General features: G+C 34.2%; 1 protein-coding gene across 3 annotated transcripts in view; it reads right to left on the bottom strand.

The window, feature by feature from the left end:
• Positions 1-480: 480 nt before the first annotated feature.
• The window catches only part of AP1AR (adaptor related protein complex 1 associated regulatory protein), a 44,217-nt gene continuing 24,309 nt past the window's right edge, over positions 481-20,388 (bottom strand). Inside the window, exons 3-10 of one of the 3 annotated variants that reach the window (XM_036765398.1) lie at positions 19,588-19,614; positions 17,074-17,099; positions 16,422-16,518; positions 14,250-14,348; positions 12,322-12,380; positions 11,661-11,734; positions 6,754-6,882; positions 481-2,543 (exon numbers count right to left, since the gene is read on the bottom strand). In XM_036765398.1, the coding sequence (XP_036621293.1) occupies positions 2,278-2,543; positions 6,754-6,882; positions 11,661-11,734; positions 12,322-12,380; positions 14,250-14,348; positions 16,422-16,518; positions 17,074-17,099; positions 19,588-19,614 (777 nt within the window). In that variant the 3' untranslated portion in view covers positions 481-2,277. The remainder of the gene's footprint in view (positions 2,544-6,753; positions 6,883-11,660; positions 11,735-12,321; positions 12,381-14,249; positions 14,349-16,421; positions 16,519-17,073; positions 17,100-19,587; positions 19,615-20,388) is intronic. The other 2 variants (XM_036765400.1, XM_036765399.1) reach the window with 2 other exon arrangements.

The raw sequence follows: 20,388 nt of genomic DNA on the forward strand, positions 1-20,388 counted from the left end.
TTATATTTTGATAAACTGAACATAACCTCTTTTTTTCCTAGAAATACTGACAGCATGCTTATCCATTCAAATTTAATTTCTAGTTGTTCAAATTTCAGTGTGACTGTGAAAGTGAGGTCAAAAAAAAAGGCAACGTCAGAGAAGGCATTTGGAGGCAGCAGCCACCTTTACAAGGCCTGTTGGGGAGTTAGTTCCTCTGAGTCACGCCTACTTTTCACAGCTCCCCTTCCTTTTCTTTAAAGAAACTGAGACTAATCTATTTTACTCTTAAAACACTGATTTCTACATTTCTGAACCCACTGATTCTCTGAGAAGCTCCAAGTGTTTTCCACACTGCAGCAGCAGTTTATTATTTGTAGGCATGGGTCCTCAAACTGTTGTTCCAACTCCCTATCTTCATGTCTTTCAGGGTCAATAAAATATCATCTATAAATCAGTGGTCATAATATTTTTAGTGTTGATAAAAAGCCAGAAAACAGCAACAAGCAAGATAATTTATTATTTTTAAATGTAAAAATGTATTTATTCACAACTTTTGAGAAGTTGATTCCATTCCTTCAAAAAAGTCTATAATATGGACAAAATGCCAAGAAAAATTAGACAGTAGCTTATGCCAAAACAAAAATATACATCTGATGTATACAAACTTTAAAAAGCAATATTACAGGCTGTATGAATGTAAATTATATTTAAAATATTTTTAAATGACATAGCTACAAACTTAAATTATGGCAAAATAATAATCACATCTTTAATGAAATATATTTACACAGTCAGTGTCTTAGTTCTGCAAGTTAAAAAAGGAGATGAATTTACAGATACCCTTGCTTATCATACAAGTTAAAATATTTGAATGGCCATGTGATTTTTAAAAATACAGCAAGAACTTACATCACTATTTGCATCTTAATCTTCCTATGGTGTTAAGGAAGTGCATTACCATTGTTACAAGAAAAAAAAAACCTACTAAGGAAACTAGACAGCAATTTAGCTACTGAAATTATACTAGATTCCCTAGCAAAACCAAGAAATGCAGCTCAGTTTGGAGGCATTTTGCTCCCTTAGCCTTTAGTTCATATTTAACAAAGTAGGGAAAAGAAAGGCTAACATGAAGGGCATCCCGAAGTCCTTGGTGGTGTTTTAAAGCTATTACAGCAGCACTAAGACTTTTGGGACACCCTGCAGAATCCTAGCAGCAGTTATAACTCACAACTCACGTAGCTTTACTTCTCAGAGCACCTTCCTTAATCACACATAAAACAAGGCAAAAAAAAAAAAAACAACCACTAAATAAAATCTGTCATTTCATACAGGAAAAAATTCTTCAAAATTCTTTTTAGGAACTTCCACATTATTCATTCACAGAGAATTTAGTCCTTTGTGCAAGTTTTTTTATTTTAATATTATTCCCAACTCATCCAATGTAGACTTATAAAAATAACTTACCTAGAAATTGAAAATACAATATAAAGTAAATACTCCCTTTGTAGCAGTATGTAACTCTCTTTTAAGTGGAACACTTACTTAAGCTCTATCCTCAATTTTGTATCTGATCATTTGCAATTAAAAAAATTTCCAATTCCACTCTCTCAGGCCGCACAACAATCCTGTTCAGCGATAATACCATGAACATGCTATTGTACCAATTTGATAGAAATGAATATTAGTGCTCTGTTAGGCTTATTGAACTCTAATTGTGCTAGTATAGAATGATTAAATTCAAACAAGTTATAAAAATAGAGAAAGTTTAAAAAACTTTCAGGAAATAGTGCATTATCTGAAGCTGCTAATTACTTCCCTTTATAGCTGCTGAGAAAAACAAATAAAATGCTTTACTATTTTCATGTTCAGATACTTGAAATAAGTAGTTAATTTTTTAAAACAATATTAGATCCATGCAAAGAAAACAAAAATGCAAGTTATTTAAAAGGAAACAAATTAAATCTATAGATACTAAATTGCAATACATAAACTAGAGCAGAGAGTTTTCAATAATCATAAAATCTAATAGTTGGAAGGGACCTCAGAGGCCATCCAGTCCAAATGGTACCTGAACAAGAATCTTCTTTACAACATATTCAGAAGCATGACAGAATTATGATGAAATTGCACTTAATTCTGAATTGAGATTGATTCCATCATTCCTATTCCTTGCTATTGAACATTTACCACATAATTTCTTTCTTCATTACAAAAAGGCTCAGAACAAACATTTATACATTCTATTTGATTTTCAACATTTGGTCATGACTGTTAAAAAGGTCATATGATTTCACCCTATCTGTCTTGCTGATCTGTTTCAGATTTTTTTAACTCAGAGGCAGACAGTTCTAAAACAGGATTCACAAATCCAGAATATTCTGAATTGCCGTTGTTATCCGTTTCGGCACTAACAAAATCATTCTCCCACTCCAGCCCATTAGAATCATCAGAAGCTGAGGTAGGATTACTTCCAGTCTTCTTGCTGCTGTATTTTAATGCAGCCCGTAGAATATCCTCTTCAGTTTTGGAACGTTCTCTCAATGGGACCATTCTATTCATTCCTATGGTTTGAAAAAGAAGTTTAAAGAAATAAAGAACTGGAAATGAAACTGGTGCCCATCAATTGATGGAACAGCTAAACAAATTATGATACATGAATGTAATAGAAACCTGGGAAGACTCATCTGCACAGATGCAAAGTGAAAGGAACAGAATCAGGAAAACAATTTTTATGACTACAACACTGGAAATAAAAACAACTCTGAAGGATTTAAGAGAATTATTGCAAGGAGAGTGGTGCTAGAGATACTTAAAAAAAAAGAAAAAGTATCAACAAAACATTTTTTAAAATACAGAGAATGAAGTCCAGAGGGAGATAGAGATGAACAAGCAGGATAGTTTGATTACTAATGTGTTGAATTTGTTATATATACTTAAAAGTTATAGGTTACAGTTTCATATATAATGGTTTTGTTCTTTGTATGGCAATACTGATGTCTGCCAAGTTCAGAATAACAAAAAAAAAAAAAGGATTCTACTGCTGAAATTATGTCTTAAGGAAAAGAAATTCTGATGCCACTGAGAAAAATTCTTGATTTTTATTTAAAAAACAAACGATTATAAACTGTGCTGACCAATAAAAACTTCGCATCTGATTATAATTCTATCCCATAAAATGTTGTAACTTATCTTCTCCTTCCCTTTATTAAGCACTAACTATACACTAGGCACTGTGTCAGATGCAGGGGATCCAAGTACAACAAACAAAACAATCCCTACTTACTCAAAAGGGGATTCTTTGCCCATTTATATACCATTCATTTATTTCCTTTTACATGGTTTTAGTGTGAATTTCTTTTCCTCTTTATTATTTCATAAAAGTGTTATCATACTTATTTATATTTCTTCTTAACTATGTTACAACATTCTGTGAATGTACCATGATCTGTTTAATTTTCTCCCTACTGTTGGACATTCGGGCTTTTACCATTTTTTTTTTAATTACAAATAATGCTGCAATACAACTTTGAAGAATATCTATTTGTGTGTTTTACAACACCACTTTGAGGACATATTCTCAGAAATGTAATTTTGTAGCCAAAGAATTAGCATATACTGAAAGACTGGTCTCCACAAAGATTCTAAGTTTGCAATGTAAGCAACTAGGAATGATTACAACTGTTTTCCCACAATCTTGCCAGAATTAAATTCTGCTGCTTTTAATTATTTTCTTGCCAATTTGATGTATGAAGTTGTATCAGAAGTTGGTTTAATTTGTATTCCTCTGATTATTAATGGAGTTATGCATTTTTCCAAGTATTTATTAACATTGTGGTTTCCTCTTTTGAAAAGTGCCTATTCATATCTTTTATCCACTTATCAACTGCAACTAGGAGTCATTTTTTTTGTTAATAGTTCTTCACATATTTTAGATATCAGGTTTTTATCTACCATATTTGCCACAAATGTTTTCCAATCTTTTTTCTTTTAATTATATTCTTGTTGCATATACATTTTTATTTTTTGTTAAGAACATCTATCTTTTCCTTTAATTCCTTCTATTTGTCGAATGTAAAAAAGTAATTTCCCTTCCTCTTTAAGGTAAATACATTATTCTATTTTCTTCCATAGCTTTTATAATTCCTTTTTGTCTATCACCCAGCTGTAATTCAAAAGTATATATGTATGGTAGGAGTGTGGATTGAAATTTATTTCCCACCAAATCACAATCCAATTTTCCAATGTACATTTGTTATATAATTATTCCTTTTTCCAGAGTTTATTTCCTATAAGTTTAATCAAACATTAATCTTTTGTATATATTTGGTTGGATGTCTGGTATGTCTATTGTATTTGTTATTTTTTTCTCTACGCTTTGGGCCCAGAATTAAGAGTTTTATTAATTGCTTTGTAGCATTTTAAAGTCTAGGAATACAAGACCAGCTTCTTTTTCTATAATACCCCCTTTGTTATTCATACCAAATAATATAATTATTTTGCTTAGTTCTAACAATGATACTTATTGCTATTTTGATTGCTAGATTAACCTGCAATTAACTTGTCATTTTTACTATACTAATTTAATCCACTTGAAAACAATGACTGTCCTTTCTAGTTACTTTAGGTCCTCCTTTATTTTGGTCATTTACAGCTTTTGAATTGTTCTTACACAGAACTTAGTAATTTCCAAATGTTTGAAGGTTTTTGTTATGATTGTAATTGAGTTTCCTTTTTATGCTGTATTTGTTTAATGTTATTAAAAGCAAACAAGGACGTGGGTGATTTTTGTATGCCATAACTTTGCTAAACATTTATTTATCACTATTTTTATTTTGTTGAAGCTGGGATGTGATTTGTATATAAATATCTGATGACAGGAAAAACTTTGGATGAGTGACGAATCAAAATCCTTATTCTAATCAAGTATTTTAGTACAAAATACTAGCAGCTAGCATTTATACAGTACTTCTAGGTTTATAAATGTAAACTTAATTTGATCCTCACAACAGCCCTGGGGTGAGGTGCTATTATCATCACTATTTTACAGATGAGGGAAGTGAGGTTGAGGAAAATTAAGTGACTTGCTCAAGGTCACACAGCTACTAAGTGTCTGAAGCTGAGTTTGAACTCAGGCCTTCCTGCTTCCAAGTCCAGTGCTCTATCAAATGAGCCACCTACCTGCCCAAGTTGAGGAAAGAAAACATTTTCCACACTGTTGGTGACAAGTATGAGAACTACATCCCTAGGCTCCAATTCCAAGTAGACTGCTGTGTTGGTCAGAGGTCATGATTTCTTTAAAATAGAACTATAAACTATACTCAACCAAAATATTTCTGCACCAGGTAACAGTAAGGTAGGCTCAAGTACATGACACAGACACCCCATTCTAAAGGAGCTACATGTATATACTTTCTGAATCAATTATATAAGTTAAAATGCATTTAAAGCAGATTAATAACAGAACTCCAATAGTAACATAATTTGTTAAGGCAAACACAAATATATCTTTGAACTTCCTTAATTTTAAAAGATCCCATACCTTGAGGGTTCCATACCGGATTATTTGAAGTACAAACAACTTTGAGGAATTTTTAAAAATCCCTTTATAAACCTAGGTCACAATTCTAGTGATTTTTTGAGAAAAAAGTAAAATCAGATTTATTTTTGAATTTATATAAGACTTAGGAAAATTTACTCTTAAGGCAAATAATTCCCATTAGAAATGAAAAAATGCATTACTAGCATAACCTTTCTTTTGGTCAAGCATCTTTCCATTCTTAATCTTCTGTAACTAAGTTGGTCATGTTTTATACTTAATTATCTGTGTTCCCTTGCTTGTAATGAATTTAAAAAAAAATCTGAGATTTCATTTTTTCTTATGCAGCAGTCAGCAACAAAATAAATTTAAAACAAACTGTTCATTTTTGATTTACCAACTAGCAAAAATGGTTAGAAGCGAAGTCTAGTCTCTGAGTATCAACAAAATCATGTTGTCCACAAGTGGGCAGTATTTAGTCATGATTAGAAAATCATTAACAGCAATTTACTTTCATTCAATTCTCCAGTCATAAGAAATTATTTAAGAAAAATTTATAGTCTATATTGTAACCAGTAATAAAATTGTAAAGAAAATTTCTGGGAGATCCAAATTCTGGGCATATATTCAAAGAAAAGTAAAAAACAAAAAGGTACCATATAGAACAAAATATTCAGAGGCAGCACTTTTTGTGGTAGAAAAAACAAAAGTAATCAAATATTTTCACACTGTAAGAAAGGATATATATGTGGAAATTAGGGAACTACGGAAAGATTTGTGTCAATAGGAATAAAATAAGCAAGAACAAGAAAACAATAAAAAGAATGAAACACTGAAGAAAAATCAAATGCTGTGCAACTGTATCAACCTATCTTGACACTGGAGAAAAATGAGCAAATATATCTCTTTTCCATTTTGGGGGGAGAGAAGGGTGTAGCATGTAAACAGCTCAAGAATGTTGCATGTGCTGTTTGGTTGTCGTCACTGTGTTAGTTTTGCACAGCTGTCTTTATTTGGACAGTTAAGTTAAAATTTTGCTAGGTACGAAGACTATATAGAAATAACTAATGTATGAACAAAAGGCATCAATAAAACTTGAATTTTTAAAAAGAATATCATTTCAGGCTTTTGCTAAACTTACCAGATCTCATAAGAAAAAGGAAGATTACAGAAAAAAATTGGCCTACAGTACTTAATTTTAAAAAATATGAAACTGTGAATTATTAAAATATTACCTTCTTCATCTTCCCACTCTAGATCTAAGGATGTGCTGTCATCATTTCCACTCGTTGATTTGGTTTTGGTCATTAAGTCGCAACTACTTTCTGTGTTTGGTGTCAAAACTGTGGCCTCTGATGAAAGTCCTAGATCAAACATTAAAATAATAAAATGACACCTGTAACCACTCTGACCACAATAACAACCACCACAGCAACAACTACAAAATGTTTTCTTCCCAACACTTTTAAAGTGGTGCAAGTGCTAAGGCTCAGAGGTAAAACAACCTCTCCACAATCACATGGCTACTAAGTGGCACTTGGCCTCTTGACATGAGTTCAGTTCTGTGCCTTTTTCTAGAATATAGAATACCACAATGCCTCTTTTCAAATGTAACAATTTGGTTTACAACTTCATCCTGTTTAAATACATGATTCCTTTTTTAATGACCACTTATCTCAGAATTTGAAAACTAGACAGAATTCTAAGGATCATTCAGTGCAGATTATTAAGATAGTAAGACTCGGGAAGATGAAGTAATCTACCCAAAAGGCAGATCTCCTCACTACCACGATCTTGTTGTTACTATTTACGCTTGATGGCGGTTTAAAAAACATTTTTTGAGTCTGAAATTCCTAAGGTTTGCCTGTGAAAGGCTATCTCTGCTCTATATACACATCAACTCCACGGCATCCCTATCTTGCGTTTCTCTAGAATTTTTACATTGGAATCTATGCTGGATGCTTCTAGAGTGGAGCCTTGCTAGCAAATCCGTGGCATCTCTCTACTTGTAACATCAGAGCTGGGAAACCAATCATAGGACCTGAATGACTACTTGCCTTTTTTTTTAAACCATGGCCCTCATCCCACACTGCTACAAAAGGGGACAAAAGGTGTAGAAGTAACACCCACTGATTAGGGGAGTGAAGAGAAGTTGTGTAATCTGATGGTGCCAAGCTGGAGAATAGGCTCTTTGGGGACACCCCTTCCTCCTGCTGGATATGAAGATTACTGACCTGAGGCAGTGGTATCCTTACCCACTTCAGTTTCTGAAATCCTGCAGTAATCTATACTCTTAATCCTTCTCTTGCCTCTGTTCCTACAAGATGCAGACCCCAGGTATCTCATGTTAGGCCAATAAGCCTTCACTTGTGAGGTAAAACAAGCCCATGATAAAGGTTCTTAGCAATCCTGGCCCTGGCCTGCCTGACTTCTGTGGAAACCTTTAAGTCCCCAAACATGGGCAAGTGTACAATTCATGGAGGACTTTCAGGTAAGTTTTAGACAGCTATATTCAACACAAATTATAGACAAGCTTTCATCATTTACCTCTTCAAATTTTTAAAATAAGATGAACACTTATTTTGCAACTTCAAAAAGACTTAATGAATGAGGTTATATTGAAAAATCTGACAGTTTTAAAGAAAAATAACCTAAAACAGGATAGTTTTTGTTTAGGAGCATAATAGTATGGCCTTTTTAGATTGAAGAAAAAGCTTTGGACTAATAAACTAACTCTATCAATTAAATAAACATTTACTAAGTACCTACAGTATCCCAACTACTATGAAACGTACTAAGATACAAAAATGAAAAATTATAGTTTCTATCTCAAGGAGACAAGATATAGAGTATGATCAGAACAAAGGAAATAATCTGGACAGAACACTAGCAAAATTTAAAGAAGGGAAGATTTGAAAACTAAGCATCATTGTTAGGCTATTTAAACTACTGTTTTTATACAACTGCTGGGCAAAAACTAAAGAATATTTGGTTAGGCCAATGAGAAGCTAATAACAGACTGAAGTGTGAGGAAAAAAGGTTATTACACTTAAAGGGATATTATATATCATAAATGAATTGCTGTGAGGCAACTAGAAAGAAATTACCACAAGCTTATACTATTCAGGTTTAAAGAAATTAAAACCCGTGCAGGAAGAAGAAAGATGTTTTGCTGGTCAAAATATAGCTAAAATAAAGCCAGGGGATTTTATTGCTCACAGATCTATACACAGGATTAGGCCACTTTTGCAGACTAGACCTGAGGAAGTTAGTTAGATGATCCTGAAGAGATGAAACCTAGAAGCTGGAAATAAGATGATCAGCCACCATCAGATTGTCTGAGCCCAATATTACACATGGGTGGCCCTGGAGGGCTAGGATTGTGAGATGCCCTCTTCAGGGACATCAAGATCCACGAGTTTGCCTTTCATGACATATGTGATCTCTATTTATATTGCTTTTCCCCCACTGATGGTTGTCCCTTTCTATGGGAGCACGTGCCCTAGATTTATGAGAGGTAGCTAGACAGCGTAGCAGAGAGACTGCTAAAGATGGAATAAGAAGAAGACCTGAGTTCAAGCTCACCTAAACCACTTACTACCTTCGTGACCTTAGGCACATCACTTAACCTCTCACATTTAGTTTCTTCAACTGCAGAATCAGGATCATAGCAGTACCTACTTGACAAAGTTATAGTTAAGAGCAAATGAGATGTGAAAATGCTATGTAAATGTTAGCTATTATTAATAGCTACTATTATTTATGAGGTGGATGTTCTAGTGCTTCTTTTCTTACAATGATCTTTCATTATACCTTTGCTCTGAATTCCCTGTACCTTCTAGGGTTTGGGAGCTACAGTTTTGGATGGATATGGATCCACAGAGCATCTTTCAACTGCGGCAGCTGTTCGGCAGATCCTATGTATGAGACAGAGATACCCCAGACACGTAAATATCTGAAACTGCCCGTTTCACTTACTTATGGGGAGGGAGAACAGAGACCAGCCCGCTCTGAACAGAAATGACAGGATGAAGGAGGAAGTGAGTACATGCTCTGGTTTCTATTTCTGGGCTTTCAAAATATATGACATACTAAAGGAAAAAGCAGATTTAAGTTGTGTATTCTGCTAGCTAACTGACCTAAAGGCAATTTGAGTATTTTATTTCTCTACATGCAAAAAGTGGTGTTTGGTAGAAAGATAACCATTAGATTATAAGCTCCTTGAGGGCAGACACTATCTTGTGCTTCTTTTCGTACCACTACAAACAGTGTCTGGCACATGGTAGGCACTTAATAAATGTTTACTGAGTGATCGCTACATCTGGAGTTAACTGCAGCTAGAAGTGTGAGCAACTACTTATTACTATGTGACTTTGACTAAGGTCAATTAACCTTTTTTGGCTTTAGTTTTGTTAACTTTAAATTGAAGAAGACAGAACCCCATGATCTGATCTCTGAAGTCTCTTCCAGCTTTAAATCTATGGAATAGAAACGAACATTCACTCCTGTCAGCTGTTAGGTGGGGTAGACACTAACATACTCATTTGCTATCCTGAAACTGTTTCTGTAACACCAAGTACCCACAGTTACATAGCATATTGGGAAAATTATGTCGTACAGATCATGTTGCCATTAACCTCTGGGAAAAGCATTTCATGTGCCAAGCACAACTTCTAACAGATTAAGCCTCACATCACCAGGCCCTGTCATGGGCTCCTGTACATTTCAGTCATGACATTGACAAGCCAGAATGCCTCTGTAGGAGGACAAGGACAGTGAAGGCACTGAAAACTGTGCCATACCAGGATCAATGAATCAATAAGCATGCATTAAGCACCTATTTACGAGGCAAGGTACCAAGAATTGGGGAACACGGTGACAGAAATTAAAGTGTTTATCCTCAAGGAACATCATGCGAAGGAACCAGGGCTGCCTGGGCTAGAGAAAAAAAAAGAGCTGACTGAGAAGCTATTGTGTGGTTAGCCTTTTTATGCTTGGTCCCAGAAGGCAGAACTAAGAACAACTGGTGGGAGTTACAGAGACACAGATTTTGGCTTGATGTGAGGAAAATATTTAACAATGTAAGCTATCTAAAAGTAGTACTGCTGCCCCGGGACATAATGGATTTCCCTCATTAGAGGTTGTCAAACAACGACTGGATGTTATGTTAGAGATGTTGTAGAGAAGACTCCTGTTTGAGTATGGGTGACAAGGTGGCCTTTGAGGTCCTCTGAGCTCTTTATTGTGATCATATTCTTCACTTTCAACCAGAGCGATCAGAAAAGCTTTCGTGGAGTTTGTGGTTTAGAAAGGCAGCCCTTGAATGAAAAGTTTTAGGACTGAAAAAAAAAAACACTATAACCTGTCATTTAAGGATAGAAATGAAAACAAAGTAGTTATTTAGCCACCTCACATGACACTAACAGAGTTAACAGGGATGATTTAAAAAAAAATCTGGCAAGGCCAAGATAATAGCTTGAGACCTTTTTCTTGCTTTATTAATATTTTAAGAAAGAGAAGAATGTCATGGTTTTAATAAGTGGATAAATCTCTTCCACAGACTAGAAATGAAATGTGTGTTGTGACTTAGCTAAATCATGTAGAATAGCTAGATGGTAGGAAATCTTTTTTTCAATAAAAAAATGATACGTATGGCCTCAGTTAGCTGGTAAGCGGGAGGAAAGGAAAAATTCTTGGAACAATTGTGCTAGGGGGTCTTAACCTGGGGTCATGACTTAAATGTTTTTCATAATTACTTCAATAAAATCAGTTTCCTTTATAATCCTATGTATTTTATTTTATGAATTTAAAAACATTATTCTGGGGAGGGCTTCATAGGCTTCACCAGATTCTGAAAAGGATCTAAAATACAAAAAAAAAAGGTTAAGAATCCCTGAGAAATACAAATCAAGAATTAACTTTTTGGATCCATCTAATTTTAATTTTGCTTTTATTATATGCCTACCGTGTGCAAAGTACTATGTTAGAAACTAAAGAGAATTGAGGGGTAGGGAAGGTAATGTGCTCTAGAAAGACAGCTTTAGGAAAATCCCAGGAAGGAGTATTTGATGAAGTTAATTTGTGAAATCTTTGGAACATGAAATGTATTTTAAATTTTGATTGTATAATTAAAAATACTTACTACTACTTCGAAAAACTTCATATTGTGACTTTATATTTCTCAAATAGGATTCAAAGTCTTCTTCTGCCCCTGAACTGTAATAAAGTAAAACATTTTTCTTATATTTACAATAGATTCTATTTAATATTTGTCATTATTTACGAAGAATGAGACTTAGAACTGAAGTCTTACTTCAATAATAGAGAATCTATTGTATAATTAAAACAGTCTGGGAAATACAGGCAGATTTTTGTCACAAAATTAGAACTCCCATAGCTCAGCCTTTTAGAATGAACGACAAACATTTATAGAACTGAGACTTCTAAGATTGCTTTTGCAAAAAGTCACTTGCCCACATCTAAGCTACTCTGCCATAAACAGACAGAGAAGGTCTTCAGAGAAACAGAACTGAGTAGCCATATGGTATCAATAATGGTATTACATAGTTTTCCAGGGGGAAGATAAGGGCGATTAAAACAGATGATGATTTCCTACTTTGAAGAGACAATAGCTCTCAGTGTGACATGTAATTGAGAATGCAACAGCTCTTTGATCAAACATGTGAGCACTCTTCTATATGCATGTCCAAAAAAAAAAAAAAAGAAAGGAAATGGCCCCTGCTTCCTATGGACACTACAACTTCCCACAGAGAAAGAAGGAAAAAGCATTTATTATTATTTACCTTTGATATTCTCCAGTGTTGGAATGGTGAGATCGCTGCATAATCCTTTGCCTTTCTTGCTTTATAAAAATAATATAATATAAAACAATAAAACAGTTCAGATGTTAGAGAAAATTTAATTTAAAATCATTTTATCATTACTAAAAATACTTTTTACTGGGGAAAAAGGAACTGGGGTGCTCATATTCCTAATTATCATTATTCTCCTCCACATGCCCTTATTTTCGTATTATATTCATAGACTCGGAAAATGTTGGAGATGGACTATATCTTAGATGTCATCAAATCCAATCCCCACTTTTTACAGATGAAGAAATTGAGCCTGTTAGTACAGACCTTTAAATGGATCAGCATAGCCCTGAGGATAAAAGGTAATTTATATTTATTGTAAAAAGTAAATTCTGAGCTCTGACAGCAATTCTATAGCAACCAAAAAGAGAGAGGACTCTGCAGTTTCTGGGGGATTAGTGTGTTCAGAAAAGAGCTTCTCAGTGGAAGACAACTCACCAGAAAAAAAAAGTCTCCTCCTGAAACTAAGCTCTGATCAAGGGGTAGGGAAAAAATTTCTGCCAGACTCCCCCTGTACCATTCCCCATTCCCACCCCCCCCACCTTGCCTCCAAGAAGGCAAGGACATATCCATCCTGAGTATGATAATAAATGGCCTACCCCCTATACAGAAAGACATTTTTCTTAAGAAAATATGAAAGCTAATTTCTAATACAGAAAAAAGGAACATTAATATAAAGACCTATTATGAAATGTCCATTTGCCAATATAATTTAATTATATTGCTAAAATTCTTTTGGGGAAAAAAAAGAAAAAAAGGTCAGAATCTGAATTATATCTGAATAAGAAACTAAAAATTTTAATTTCTAGGGTTTTTTTGGTACTTATTAAACTAATTTTTGACCAGAAAAAAAATGTACTGTGATTCAGTTACCACTACACCAAGTACATTTCTATATAGGCAAAACTGCCATTGCATCTCTTAATAAATCTGTTCCCTTACAAGTCAGATATGCCAAAGATGCAAGCCAAATTTTTGCCAACAAACAAAAGTCCATGTGATGGGCCCAACTCCCTTCATGGGGGTACAGATGCCTTGACTATTTATTTGGCTCTTCACTATAGCAAGGTTGTTGTTAATTGGGCAGGACTGCCCAGGAAATTTTGTATTGTTTTCATTCTATTCTGAACACTGACATTTCCACAAAAATGAAAATGGCCAAGACAGTGGCAATAGCAGATGAGCACATAAAAGTATATTCCTCCCAGGAGGTTCAAACTAACATTAATTTAGTATAAGACACACATCCAAGGTGCGTACCTGATGATAAGACAACATACAACATTATGTAGCCTTTGAACCTCCCATTTTTCTGACATTATATGCCATATTACTTTCTGTGAACTAGATGTTTCAATATGAAATTAGAAGAGCATATGTAATTTAATATATAATTTTGAGAGTACCAACTAAGAACCCAATAAACTTAAAAACACTCAGAAAGTATTGTATTAGTTTTTACTAAGAAGTTTGTTTTGCTATGAAATTTCCTTTGTTTAAAAAAAATTTAAATTTCTGGGAAATGTGTACTTATGAAAAATATAATAGTTCTTCTTTGAAGAAAACAAAGAATTATCACCCAACACTTTTATTTTCGAAGTCAAATGGCACCTACTAATGCCAAACTGAACAATATTAATCACAGTAGGCATGTGACTGCATGCTACCATTTATATTCGTAAAAGGCTCATTAATTTACCTATAAAAATTCTGAGAAAGCAGGCAGAGAGTAAACAACGATAAAATGACCTTCATTTGGGGGAAAAACAGGTCAAAAACTAAAGTTTCTTTCAGTGCATTTTACAAATAAGTAGAAAAGCAGCTTTGTTATTTATATATTGGGGTCTTTTTCCCCTCACCTCCAAGAACTTTCGCTGCTTTGCTGCCCTGGCTGCTTCACGCTGTGCAGCGTATAAAGCTTCTTCTTCTAGTCTTAACTTCTCTTCTTGTAAGGCTAACTGTATATGAACAAAACAATAAGGGTTAACAAAAATCAGAACCTATCTAACTGCTCTAAAATAATGAAATGCTTATTTTTAAAATAAAAAAAATTAACAACAAAAAATTGGTTTTTACATGTTAGAGAAGAAATTTTAGTTAATTTTTCAGCTTGTCTACAACAAAGTAAAACTATGAACATTACTTAAGAAGTTTATATTTGGTATTATGAAGTAATACCTCATTTTTAGTTTATGAACTTTCACATTACAGAATGGTTTCTCACTTTACAACATGCCATAGTTAGTATTCACACCATTTCACTTCACACATTTTTACATTGACTATTATAATGCTGGTGGCCTTCCCAAATCACAGTCAGCTACAATATTCCCATTTACAAATGGCCCCTACACGTCAAAGATTCACTTCATCTATGCCTACCCTTACTGTGCCAGTCTTGTCTGCATCTGCCTATAAATTTCCTGTAGCAGGTAATTCTCATTCTCCTATTTATCCTCTCTGTCTCTCCTTTCTCACTATGTGACCAGCCTATTTGTTTCCAACCATACACCACATGTCTATGAAGGCATCCTTTACACTTCTTTTGCACAATTCTTTGTAATGCGCTAAAGTCTGCTCATACCCAACATTTCTCTTGGGGTAACCCTCAAGTTTAATTTCCTGAGATTTCACTTAACTTTGAAATTTTTCACTCTTAGCACAGCACCATTTTGCTATAAACTAGTTTTATTACTGTTCAAGAATTGTCTTGAATGTAGTTCTTGTTAACAAAGTGGTATACAAGGTGGCTATAGTAATAATTATCTTGTTTCTACAAATCAGAATTTTACCTTTTTTTGTCCTCTCGCTAATAGATGTCTTTGTTACTGTATATGCCTGCCTTATTGATCAAAGACAGTATTTTTAAAAATTTTAAATTTTACATTAAACACTAAAATAAGAGCATCTTCATACAGAGTTAAACACAGAAAAAAGGATTCTGCATGATAAGAGTTAATCTCTATATTTCATACCAGTTGCTTTTTAAATAAAGGTTATGATAAATTCTACATGTATTTTCTTTTTAAAAAAAATTAATAGTATTTCATTTTTTCTCCAGTTACATGTCAAGAAAATTTTTAGCATTCATTTTTATAAGACTTTGAGTTCCTCTACAGGTATTTTCAAAACCGTCCTGCTTGAATCGAAGATAGTATTGATAAAAACTGTTGTATCTGGAAAACAAGTGCCGTTTAATCAATGGTAAAACAGTAGCTAGGTCATCAATCCCTGTAAGTTGTTTTTCCCCCCTTTACAGTGTTAAACACACTAAAAATTGTCCCAACGAGAACAAATAAAAGTGTATAAAAACTGGATAGCCGTGAATCTACTTTATATACCAAATAACTTTTCCAAGGTTTTAAGTGAACTTGGTTTTCCACTAACTTTACAAGAATCACAGACCAACATTAGATTCAGACACTTGGTGTATCCTCCTTATCTATAACAGGAGAAAATGAGTCCCACACGTTAGATGACTTGTTCAAGGTTTCCTGGGCCCAGTCCAGGATTCCTCCTACTCAACTATGCTGCCTGAAATGTGCTTGACCACAATCCCTCCTTGGAATTTAAGAGGTTATTTTCATAAGCTCCCACATATCTCTCAAATAGAACCAACTCCCTGGGGGCTGAATGATTTACTGTTGATTGACTGCGAGAACTTTTCACTGATTCATTAAGTCCCAACTGGATTTAACTATAAATCTGAAAATAGTAATTCCCCTTATATATTGCTTTTCAGGCTTATAGGGCTTCCTCAGAATACCTCTATGAAGTAGGGTTGCAGATGAAGAAATTGAGGCACAAAGCTGTTAACTGACTTGCTCCCAGACACTAAACTAGTGCTGGGGAAAGGACACAAATTGAAGCCTTCAGACCTCAAACTCACTCTCTTTTGACCATAACACAAGGCTGTTACCAGTAAACTATGACCATTCAACATTATACGTAACATTACAAAAAAGCAAGAGTGAAACACAACAAACATCCAAGTCACATGCATGGTTTTATAATCAAAGAATCTGATTTACCTCTCTTTGAATTTTCATATCAAATGTTTTCTGTTTTTCAGCAATAGAATCGTAATGCCTCTCTCTTAAGTCAGCTATTTCTTCCTCTGTAAGGGGCCTAGAAGGAAAAAGGAAACACAAAACTTCTGAAATGTCAAAAGGTATTAAAATAATTTAGTGTTATGATTTTAATGAACATACCAGAAGCAACAAACACTAACATCACTTCTATAGACACGTGAAGCAATATTAAATTTAAACTGGAATAACAACAGGATATTTATACTGGAATCACCTTGAGCCAGGCCATTAAAAATAAGGAATATTAAATGAAAATGCTCCTGATTACTAAGAGCATAATTCTGAAGTTAAAACAAATATGTACTAATGCTTCTTCCTCATGTAACAAATGAAACTAACAAAAGTAAGTGCAACTGTTTAGAAAACTGGCTCCTTGAAGCTATCAGAGTTATCAGGTCTTTACTTATTAAAAGGGTCAGTAAAATCTGAAACAATAAGACAATTCTCAAAATCTGCAACATAGAAGGGAAAGAGGAAGAAGCTTGCAATAAGAAACAGGGAAAAGGCAAGTGTCCTTTTCCTTGATTTTTTTTCAAAGACTTAGTTTAAAGAATTTCTTAAGTTTATCACATACACACAAATCAGTCCTTACCTATGACTACTTCCTGGGCTTTCCCCCTGTTCCAAATAAATCAAACAGTTCATTAGATTTTATTGTATCTCAAAAAGAGTCAATATTCTGAAAATATTTTTCCACATATTCTTTAGGGGATTGCTGAAGCAAAACAAAAAAATTAAAATAACATCAAATTTCACCAATTATGTATCATATATAAAATCAATTACTAATGCTGTCATAGTCATTATTTTATGTAATCAGATAATGTTCATTTTTTCCCCCAAGAGCAAGCCATAAATTATTAAAATATATCTCTATTCAAATTGCTTAAAAATAGTTTAAGAACAGTTTTAAAAAGAATTAACTGGAAAGAAAAGCATTATGGAAATGTGGAAACAAAAATTCCAACCAACTTCAGTAAGTTAGGAAAGATGACCAAAAAACAAATGGGGTGAAGTTCAAGTGGGTGAAAGGCCATAAGGAATATGTGACAGGGAAAGAATGGCTGACATGAGTTCTACAGAGAAGAGACTGCAAGTTATTACTGAGTACAAGCAAAATGAGTAAGCAATATGGTACTTAAAAAGTAAAGATGATACTGTGATATATAGTTTTAGATTTGCATTATACAAATTCAACTAGGAAGGAGAGCAAGACACCGGCATCCCCACGTGTGAGCTGGTGCTCCCCAGAGGTGGGATAGGTCCTCTTATGGTAAGCAAGAACTGTTTAATTAGCATTCAAGAGCTAGGAAGTTTTTCTTCAGCTATTAGTCCTATCATAATACCTATGATATGCAAAGTCATATTCTTATGTTACAAAGAGTGAGCAAAGGAATTAGTGGGCAAAAGAAATCTATGACTAACAGACCCTTTTTTAACCCTTCAATAGTTTAAGTGGTGGTATAACAACCTACAATCCTAAAGAAGACACGCAGTACACTAAATGCACAACCTTGTGAAGGGCATACTACAAGTATTATTAGCCCAGAAAACAAAGGTCCCAAGAAATTAAGGGATCACACAACCATTATGGGTGACAGCCTGTCTTAAATAGCAAGTTTCTGGTCAAGTCCAAGGCTAATGCTTTTTCCCCCATACCACACTGACTCAGGAAGGTAAATGTCATGTTTGACATACAAGGCATTTTTTGGGGAATTTATAGGCAATATTCCACATAACCTGAAAGGTCTTCAACAGTTAGCATCTATGTATGTCTTTATTTGGAACACTGTGGAAAATTTGGTAATAAAAATGAAACTGGGGGTGGTAGTGTGTGTGCACAGAGAAGCACAGGTCTTACAGAAGACCTGTAAAAATCCTGTAAGTTAAAGACTGGCATAATTTATCTTGGATAGAAGGATACAGAATGATAATAAAAACATTTATGAAACCATTAAAAACACACAGAGTTGGTTTTTTCACAACTCAACTGTCTTACGAAGCAGGTGGTTAATGTGTTATAATCATTGGCTCAGGGAGTTTAGGTGACTTGCTGGAAGTCACAGAACCAGTAACTAGTGGGCACAGGGATGGCCTCCAGGTTTTCCACTCCAAGCCCAAGCCCAGTATTCCACTCCATCACACTGCTCAGTCAAGTAAATGACAAAGGGAACACCGGCATATTGTTCTTCACCTCCACATGAGAAAAATAGGCAAGAAAAGGTAGTTCTCTTTCTCATTTAAAGTGTAGGGAGAAATTCTTGATGGAACAGGTACTGACTGAAGACTGCCCTGAGCTTCCATGGAAGCTGATGAAACCTCCAAACAAAGAGATCCTTTAAAACAAAGCTAAGTAGGCATCTCTACTGGATCATGTAGGTATTTACCTGCTCAGCTGCTGGGGATTAGCCTAGATAACCACATGAAGTTTTTTGCAGTTATTTTTAACATGCTCACATTGCTTGCAGGTGAGTTAACTGTGTGACTTCCTTTTCTAGATTATTTGTCTAAAAACTGACAAGTGAAAAGAAAACAAAATTCAGAAATAACCATGTTCTATCAATAATATTATCATTTGGGTATTTAGATATATTCTCCCTTTGCCAAGTTACCTGAAAGTACACAGGGCTGGAGAGGTGGGAGTCAACAACTTGTCTCTTCTGGCTGAGGTAGAAAACTAGCAGCTTTATCAGCTGTCCTGACACCATACAGAAAGTCCACCAGGCCTATCGCATGCCCTGCCCCAATGTCCTGTGGTCTCCCAGCATTATTATCTGACTTACTTATATACCCTAAGGACCTCTGTCTTTTGCCATCTGCCCCAGTGAAGCACTTTCAGAACTTCTGGGCCTTTTTCTCTGCCATGAAGCTGAGTATTTTTAAGATACTGTCTCTTCCAATTAAAGCATGAACTTGATTTTCCTATTTGTATCCCCAGAACTTAGTTCAGTGCTTGGCCAATAATATATTCTTAATAAATGCTCATTCATTCATTCATTCATCTTGGTAAATACCCAGATAATCAAAATGTGAATAGGACATGCGAGTTTATCCATGAAATAAAGAATCCTCAACTATGCAATACTATAAAAATGACAATACTTACTTCATCACTTTCTACTAGATTTTCAAACTGTTAAAAAAAAAAGAATAATGTTAATGAGGATGACATATGTAACATCTTAACAGAATTGATAGCAATCTCATTTTAAAAGATGATCTAACATAGCCATTTGTAAGGACCTTGCAGTTTTTTTCGAATCATTTGAAATCAAATGACATATTATCCCATTTGATCCTCCCAACAACTCTTAGAGAATTGGAGGCAATTACTTCATAAAAGAAGCAAAAAAATAAAAAAAACTTTTCATTCAAGTTAACTAGAAATTTAATACAAAAGCTTGCCCTCCCTTGAAATACACAGACAGCTGCTAAAATTCTTCACATCACTTTCTGTACCCTGAATATCTAAGATTACTAAGTGCTTTCTCTCTCTAATGATTTTGGGGCTTCATTTAACTTTTTCAAAGGATAATGCTAAATATTCTCCTACCAACACAATATGCATTCAAATGGGTAGTTTCTGAAATCAGACTCTTCGTGGTATTTTACCCATAGTTTGTGAGCAAAAGTTTCCTTTTTGACAGATAAACACAAAAATTGACAACTTCCACTGAAACAAAACTTCCAAAAATGAAAACAATTCACAATGCCTTACTCCATTAATTCATTTTTTGGAATAAGTATTTCTTTTAAGTAAAATAAACGGAAGCAATACTCATCACTATGAAAATAGATATCTGAAAATAGAAAACTCCCCGTCAAAATACACTGCAGAACCAAGAAATGTTAGTAGTAACTTGATAACTTGTCTTAACTGGATAAAACAGGAAAAGCATGGATACAT

This window comes from Trichosurus vulpecula, chromosome 6 (assembly GCF_011100635.1).
Source record: "Trichosurus vulpecula isolate mTriVul1 chromosome 6, mTriVul1.pri, whole genome shotgun sequence".
NCBI classification, from domain to species: domain Eukaryota; kingdom Metazoa; phylum Chordata; class Mammalia; order Diprotodontia; family Phalangeridae; genus Trichosurus; species Trichosurus vulpecula.